The 8,853-nt window shown below is 33.1% G+C and overlaps 1 protein-coding gene and 1 long non-coding RNA gene across 7 annotated transcripts in view; one reads left to right on the top strand and one right to left on the bottom strand.

The window, feature by feature from the left end:
• Positions 1-8,853, top strand: part of LOC108969568 — a 281,944-nt gene that overhangs the window by 83,201 nt on the left and 189,890 nt on the right. The window lies entirely within an intron of this gene.
• Positions 1-8,853, bottom strand: part of LOC108969467 (mucin-2) — a gene marked incomplete in the record, with an annotated part of 57,625 nt that overhangs the window by 45,030 nt on the left and 3,742 nt on the right. For all 3 annotated transcript variants that reach the window (XM_018934223.1, XM_018934214.1, XM_018934231.1), the window contains 1 exon segment: positions 7,024-8,126. In XM_018934223.1, coding sequence (XP_018789768.1) covers positions 7,024-7,026 — 3 coding nt within the window.

Below are 8,853 nucleotides of genomic sequence, written 5' to 3'. Positions count from 1 at the left end.
TATTACTTTCATTTTATTACTTATTTTAAAAATATTTGTAAAGGTGGCAGCATTTTTTAAATTTTCAAAAAAAAACTTTTAATTAAATTCGTACAGGTGGCAACTCTATATAATAGGGCCCTGTGACTATTACAAATTATGGTTACACTCATATTAGTGAATAATAATATTTATATTTCAAAGGAATTTTCATAAAAGAAATTCTAACTTTTAATTTGACAGCAGTGGCAACTCTAATATTACGTGTGATTATAACTAGGATACTGCCATCATCTGCAAATGCTACATGCACCGATTTGCATTGTCAATTTAAACATATATATTTAAACAAAATCTATAAAAATTTGGGTGGCAACTCCAAAAAGTTTAATTTTTTAACAAAAAAATATAAAATTTCCAAATACCTTACACAGCAATGTGCATAGTCTATTTAATTATATGTAATAAACAAATGATTAAAAAAGTTGGGTGGCCGCTGCATAAAATTAAAATTTTACAAATTTTATTTCAAAATTTTTAAACATATCTAAAACTTGTATTTTCAATTATTATTATTTTTTTTTTTTTGTATTTGAAAGTTATCAAGTTTCTTAAGTAAACGTACATGGCAACCTAAACAAAATAAAAGTTTCTTAATAATTGGGTGGTAGTTCCATAATGTGAAATTAAAAAAAAAAATTAAAAAAAAAAAGTTTTGATTTGCAGTTTACACAAAACTTTTTTAAAAAATATGGCAACTTTTTATAAAAATTTATTTTTCTTGTGTTTCGTTTCTCAAATTAGCAGTTAGAAGTGGGAAATCGGCACAAAAATGTAAATTCCTCTCCAAAAAGCTTCAAAACGGTACCATATTAATAATATTCATATATACATAATATATGTATGTATGACATTGAAATTGTGTAAATGTTTAAACGCACACGAGATTATAAAATATATTTCCAAAATCTGCTAAATGAAAGTAAAGATATTCGCGAATATGGCACACGAAGATCACAAAAGAATCGAGCACAATACAAACAAGAAGCAGCGGAGAAAGTAATTACCAGAAATGGTGAATTGAGGCTAAAACGCTAAAATTTAAGTGGCGTTGTTTGGTGTGCATCTATAAACAGCACTTGTGGCTATAAAACTGCGAAAAAAACAACAACTATCGAACAATATAAAGAATTCCTCCATTTATGCGCATCAAATAAGCAATCAGCATTGGATCGAGTTCGTCGCTTAAGTCTTCGAGTTGATGGCTTAATCGCTTAAACGCCAAATTAGTCAAGCACTTTCATCTCAAGCGAATTTGTGGGTTGTTATTATAGACGATTTGTGGTTTTTATAGATAAGCAGACTCACAATCATACACTCACATGTATTTATATAAATAATATATATATATATATATCAAATTAAATATATATATATACATACATATATATATGTACATATATATATAAGTGTATGTGCATTTTGGCATTTAGGTCACGTTCTGGAACGCGACATAGAAACCGAAAGAAATTGTAGAAATCGAAGAATTTACTTCAGGCTACTGTTTGTGTTTATGCATATGTGTGTAATCTGTGTGTAATCTGTGTTTGTGTTGCAAAGTGAAAGACAGCTGTTGCGGCAGAAATTAGCACAAGCCACACACAACTGATGTTTGCAAATTAACACAAATTCTCTGACAGCTCGTCGGGGGCCAGCCAGCCACACTCCAAAGCGTTGGCTGGCTCTTTGGTAAATTACAATGTGCTGTGCTGTTGTTCTTGTTCTTTTTAAACGTATGTTGCTTGCCAATTGATATGTTGCTGGGTATGTTTTCGCTAATTCTAATTTATACGGGAAATTTGCATGTTTTAGGGTGCGTGCTGGAGCAGTCGATGAAGCGAAAACCACATGTTTACATACAAATACACACACATATTGAATATACATACAAACACTTGCCGTTTGCATGCTCAATTATATGCCAACACTTGCTGGTGTGTCTGTACGTATTTGTAAACCCACTTAGTTAGATATTCGTGGAAGAATAAATAAATGAAAACACCGCTATTTGGGTCACCCACCAACACATACACTCACATACAGTCACACAAGTCTATTTGCATACGTAAACATTTATCGCTTTGCGTTTGCGCTGCGTCGCTTCTCTGCTTTCGTGCGTTACACATACGCCATATTGGCTGCTGTTGACGAGCGATGCGAGAGTAAGCTACGCAGAGGTTTCGAAATTTCACGCCTTGTTATAATTAAATTGGAGTGAATGCCAGAATATTTGTTATATATAACAACTACAACAAGCCTAATGTTAAGAATTAATTAATGAATATTTTAATTAATTAATAATTCATCTTTTTGTCTTTCTAATTCCGGTTTTATTGTTGTTGGAGATAAACAATATTCTAAATTAATTAATTTAAATTAACATTAATGTTAATTAATAAATTTAAATTGATATTAAATACGAAAGTTATTCGAAAATCACTTTTAAGAAGTCATTAATTAATTAATTTTTATTAATCTTAATTAATTAATTAATTAACCTTAATTTTTCTTAATTAATTGATTCCAAATAACAAAACAGAAAACGTTCCATTGCACCGAGGCGATTTTTAAGTTAAATATTTTATATTTATCTGGGTGTTAGAGACGTCTTGGCAAACTTAGGCTATCCTTTTCAGTATATAAAAATAAGATGCACTAAAGTAATTTGAGCACTTCATAAAATTTAAATTTTTTAATTCATAACTTGTTAGCAAATTGAATGAAAAACAATTTTCCAAAATTTTAAATGGGAATTTCTCATAATTTTATTGTCATTAAAGCCATTAGCTGCCCTGTAGGCCCTTAGGATACCATTTTTCAGAATTAATTTTTTTTTTCAAACTTTTTATTCAAAAACTAGTTTACTTCACTGTTAAATTGCTAATAAGTATAGTAAGTAATTATTATATCGTTAACACAACACATTTTAAATTAGCAAACACTTTTTTTAATGCCCTTTCTGCAACTCTTTCCCAATAATATTACTAAATATTTACATTTTTCGCATTCAGTGCGTATTTTTTCACTTTCTTCGCCACTGTTACTTTTTTAATATGTTCACTGTGCTTTCTGCTGTCTTTACTCCAATTCAAATTACAAATTAATAACTGCTTTATTTGCTCTATTAGTCATTTGTGCGCTCGCTTTCTGCACGGGCAGAAATTCATTTTATTTATTTTTTTAATTTTTTTTTTTTGAAATTTGTTTGCCTTCTTCTACGTAATGCCCACGTTTTGTATGCTTTTGCATTTATAATGATTGTTTACGCGCWCTTGTTGTTGTTGCAGCGTTTTGTTGAAGTTTTCACTTTCCATCGTCAACGCCAACACACAAACCATACAAGCAACTACAACAAAGTTACAATCAGTGATGATGGCCAGTAAGAAGAAAGTGAAAAGTGAAGCAAAAAAATCACCGCCACAGAAAGATATCAGAAAAATCACACATAAAAGTTGTATATTTTTTAAATAAAAATAGAAATAATAAGAAATAGAAAAGTGCAGGTCATAATGGCCGCTCAGTAAACCAGCTTGTGAACGCAAATTAACAATTTGTTGTTTGAGTATATTCACACACGTGCCTGTATTATATATTTATATAGAAATGTGTTTGTCGTCAAAATATAACCGCTCTGGTTATTCATTCATCATAAATGTAACTGTAACTTTCGCTTTTTGTGCTGCTGCGTTGTTCTTGTTTATTGAAATTTCTTTGGGCAACGCTGAAGAAAAGTGCGCAACAACAACGCTGAAACTAGAAAAAAGTATTACGTTGAAAGAAATAGCAACATATATAGCAGAATAGAAAAGGTTTCAACAATGGAGAGCTTCATTGCAGAAATTTCTTCAATATTTTTTTCATATTTATTTTAGGCTTTTTAATTGCTTTATTTTTTTTTTTATAAAAAAATTGGTAATGCGTAATTAATTTCTTATAAGAATTTTTTAAAAACATTTGTTGTTACCAGCGGAATATTTTTCCAATACTGTGTTACTTAATTTTTATAGTAGTAAAAGTTGTGCGCTTCGTACCGATATCTGAATGAAATATATACGGTAGGGATGAGCCAGATAGTTATTGGCTCTTTATATTATATTTGTAGAAAATTATAAGTTAGTTAAATAATAAATAAAAATCAATAAATGATTCGATAAAAGTGCAAAATTTTAAATTTTATATATATGTTTTTTTTTTCTAATTTCTTCAATAGTTTCACTTAGGCAGAGTTTGAAATAGTAAAAACAAAATGATATAGCTTTCTAAGTGCTGAGTACTAAAATTAAATTATTGGGTAATCGAAAAATCATTTTCGCATCTCTAATCAAAGGATAGAGATGCTATATTGGCATTGGTTTATTAAGCTAACGATACGCTGTTTGTAACACCCAAAAGGAAACGTCGTAGAACTTATAAAATATTTATATGTGTTATAGATATAAATTATCAGAGTGATGTACTGAGTCGATTTCGTGAACTAGCCCTTCAGTTTTTGCGATGGCGATCTGAAATTTTGCGCACGTTCTTTTCTCCTAAAGGAGCCACTATAGCCTATAGCTGCAATACAAGTTATCCAATTCAACTCAAGCCCTTGTGCGGCAAACTTCTTTATTTGACAAGGTAAATTCATATAATTTTTCACAGATTATTATCTCAAATATCACTATAATCCTTCAAGAAATTGTTCAAATCGGACCACTTGTATGAAACACTTTTTTATTTGGCAAGCTATCATCATGAATTATTCGCTAAGGCAACCGCACAATCTCTGAAGAAATTGTTCAGATCGTATTGTTGAATCAAATTCCAATACTTGTATGGAACACTTTTCTATTTATGAATGGCATTATAGTCTTCAGTGTAAAATGAATTAACAATCTCTACTTTCATTATTCTTAAGTTTTATTCAAATAAGTCACAATATGTCACTCATCAAAATACTTCAATACAATAAATGACAGATCCCTATTTCAATGTGGTTTGAAAGATGATGTGTATTTTATCATGTTGTGCTTTCTCTTGAGATATTACAGAAAATTTAGAATATACATATTTATAAATATTTTACTTAAAAAATATAAATTTGTTTTTGAAATTATAGAAAGAATAATATATAGTGTCGTCGGCAGGATCGCGGGAGTATTTATGAATAAAGTAAAGAAAAGCCACAAACAACCAAAGATATAATTAAACTGGCACATACATGGATATATTAGCTTAAATTAAGGTTAATAAACATTTAATAATAAATATCGATGCCGTTTTTTTACGAAAAAGTGAGGTCTTTTGGCACTAGTCAGTGCGCTTCAACAAAACATTATAGCAGGGTTAGTTCACTGATACTCATTATTTACAAGATTTATTGTTAAATCTAACATTCCCGCAGCCATTTTTAGGATTAGCTGCTTTCTCCATACTACTCTCAAAATTATTGCTCACAGTTTAACTCACTTTTTTATTGTGACTTTTTCGAAATGGAAAAATCAAATGTAGGAATCTGCGACCATGCGCTCCCTATCGCTTGCTTCATATCAAGTAATCCCAGGAATTTCCAAAGTTCTTAGACCAATCTCAATCCCGAGTATTTGATTGAGGTTTCTTCCTTGCAGTCCGTATCAATTCTGATCGGATTGATTAATATAAACTTAAAGGGATATTATTCGATGATTGTTTCGTTTCTAATCGATTTCAGCTACAGCTGATCCTCCTTTAATTTACTATTTGGTCTTAAGAAAAGTGAACGCACGATTTGTTACAAAATCAAAAATTTTTTTCCAAAAAAAATGTGACGTTAACGTCTGTGAATCAATGCTTTCCGACTAGAAGGTTGTCATGAAACGTGCTATTACTGGTGATGTGTCTTGGATCTATGCTTACGACCCGCAAACAGACGATCAGTCAGCTGAATATTGTGACAAAGTTGAGCCGAAGTCGAAAAACACAAGTCAAAGCAGGTCATAAATCAAGGTTATGTTAACAGTTTACTCCGATTATCGAGTGGTAATGCACGCCGCATTCCTCCCAATCGACCAAACTATCAACAAAGAATACTACTTGAATGTTATGCGTCATTTGCGGAAGCTATTCGTAAAATGAGGACGAAATATTGAGTCAACAACTCTTGCCTTGTGCATCACGATATTGCTGTATTGATTATTCGTAATAACGTGCCACGACTGACTTCTGGCAGTTCAGCTCAACTCAAAGGAACGCTTCGGGGAGACCGTTATGAATCAATTGAAGGCATTAAACGTGAATTGATACGCGTAATGAAGGTTATTCCGGAAATTGACTTTAACAACTGTTTCGTGGATTGGGAAAAACGTTGGAACAATTGTATTGTGGCCAAGGACGTTACTTTAAGGGGCCGACATAGATTTTGAAGAATAAATGAATAAATCAAAAAGTCTACAAAGTCTAACTAATTTTGCTTATAGAAGTATTGAGTGAAATGTGAGGATTCTGCAAACATTTGTCTTTAATCAAAAAGTGTAAGAATTGGAAGCCTTTCTTCTAGCCCAACAACAACCGCGAAAAAAAGCAAAAACCTGCTGACAGCTTAAAACTTTCCTGCAGCCCAAATGCGTACTTTTCTGCCACTTTAATAATGCGCTGTGTGGCAGCAGCAATGCTCGCTCGACCTACCAACGAAACTCGTTTGTTTGTTGCACTAAGAAAAGCACACAGAAAACCAACAACACATGGGGCAGAGCATAAAGAAACCGGCGACAGTAAATGCAGCTATGCAAATGCCATTTACAAGTATAATGGTAAGATTTTGCAGTTTCCTGCGTGGCAAGTCGCTGCCACATTTTCTGCATGCAACAGCATATGCTGCCACTGCATATATGTGTGCGTGTATTTGCAAGTGTTGCACTATAGGCCAAAGTCAAGGCAAACTAAGAATGCTGATGGCCGCTAAACCAAACAACAACAACAATAACAAAAATAAGACTAAAAATAAATTTACAATCTTTGTGCACTTACCATGCAGGTCAAGAGGGAGATAAGGCGGCTCGCTCGTATGTTGCTGGCAGCCGGGACGCTGAGAAGCTGCGTGCCAACGCTGTACTTGGCCACACTTGTGCCACAAAGCTGTGCGGCCAACTAACTAACTGTGTTGCCACTTGCGCGCAGCACGCAGTGTCTTTGGTGCTTTTATTGTTGTTGTTGTTGCCCAACTAGTTGTCTGTGTTGCTATCTGCGGCGTGGCAATTGCAGCTGATGCTGAGTGTTGCCGCTGCGTACTCTTCTGTGGCTGCAATGCAGCTTTATGCATGCAACACGTTGCGCGTGCGTTTGCAACAGTGTTTGCGTGTGTGTATGTGTGTGTTGACTGGCAATTTAAATACACAATTTACATCGCATGCGCGCCAGTTTGCTTAACGTTTTCGCTGCCAACTGCTTTGTTGCTTATTTAGTTGTGTATTTGTTGCTTTGTTTGCGTTTTCAATTTCGCCTTTGGCTATTTCTTGAGCCGGCGTGTACGTGTTGCTGGGCCTGTGGTGTGCGACGCAAGTGTTGTGGCCTCAAATGCAGTTAGTTAGTCGTCGGTTGCCTGCCTTTGACTCTTCGTCGCTTGGCTTAAATGCTTTTGTGTATTTCTGCTGTTGTTTTTGTTGCTATATTTTCCTTTTGCTGCAATTATACAGCGAAACTTTTGTATGCTGCTGTGCCCAAAGTCATTTCTTTCTGCTTTTACTTGGCCGCGTGAGTTGCTTGTTGCAAGAACTGGACCACTAATCCGTTGTTGTTTTTGTGGCGGTGGCAGCAGCTGGGGGTGAAGTTTGGTGCGTGCGCAGGTGATAGCGCGATTTGTGGCATTTGTTGCTTGAGAAATCGTTCGAAAAATGCGGATGCGTTGCTCAGCTGGTTTTGCAGATAAATGGATTTATTGTGGTGTTACTTTGTTTTTTAACACTTTTTTGTAGTTTTCGCTGTTGTTGGTTTGGTTGTTAGCTTATTCTCACCATCTTCAGTTGTTATTACACTATCGGGAGACACTTTTTTTGAGGCACTAGTTTTTCGTTTTAGTTAATTTTTATTGTAATTGTTTCAGTTTCAGCGTTTGTTGCTGTTGAAATATAGTACTGTAGGTTTCATTAGAGAAAAGTGAGGTTAGGTTGAGTTATAGTATCAAGTTCAATCATGTCGCTCTCATATAGGCTTCTAATAAGCAGGGTGTGCTTTGATACGTTCGATAAGTAAGTAGGCTGTTCAAATATTTTACTAAATTTGTTCAACTTTAGATCTTTTCCAGAAATGGTAGAAAACGGTTTGAATGTTTTTTATTCAATTGTTTTAAAATTTCAGTTCAGATTTTCGGATACACGGAATATATATTATTCTTATATATAGAAATATGGAAAAGGATTTCCTTTTTATTTTTATTTAATATATTCTTTCTAGGACCACTATAATCTAAAATACCATGTCTGTCAATCCAAATAAAATAAATAACTGGAGGCCTTTGAAGCCAGTAATTATTATCTATTCTAAATTCTAAATTTGCTGTGGGGCGAAATGCCAATAGTAGCGAAGTAAAATTTGTTTCCTATCATTTAATGGGCGAGTTTTCCTAGCAAAGGAATTAGGCACCTCTTTTGATCTGGATCTGAATATATAAAATCCTGGCAAAATTTAAGTTTGATTTCTTTGACTTTAGTTAAGATTTTTAATGGCAAATGAAGTTTATTATTATCATTATTAAGTTTTAGAACAAAATTGGTTATGAAAATTGAAATTGATTGAGCTGCAAGAATATTTTTTTTTACATTTTTAAAATATAATTTTCTTCCGAAACAATTTTTTTTTTAT

This window comes from Bactrocera latifrons, unplaced genomic scaffold (assembly GCF_001853355.1).
Source record: "Bactrocera latifrons isolate USDA-ARS-PBARC rearing strain unplaced genomic scaffold, ASM185335v1 scaffold_105, whole genome shotgun sequence".
NCBI classification, from domain to species: Eukaryota; Metazoa; Arthropoda; class Insecta; order Diptera; family Tephritidae; genus Bactrocera; species Bactrocera latifrons.
This window is presented reverse-complemented; position numbering and strand designations above follow the sequence as displayed.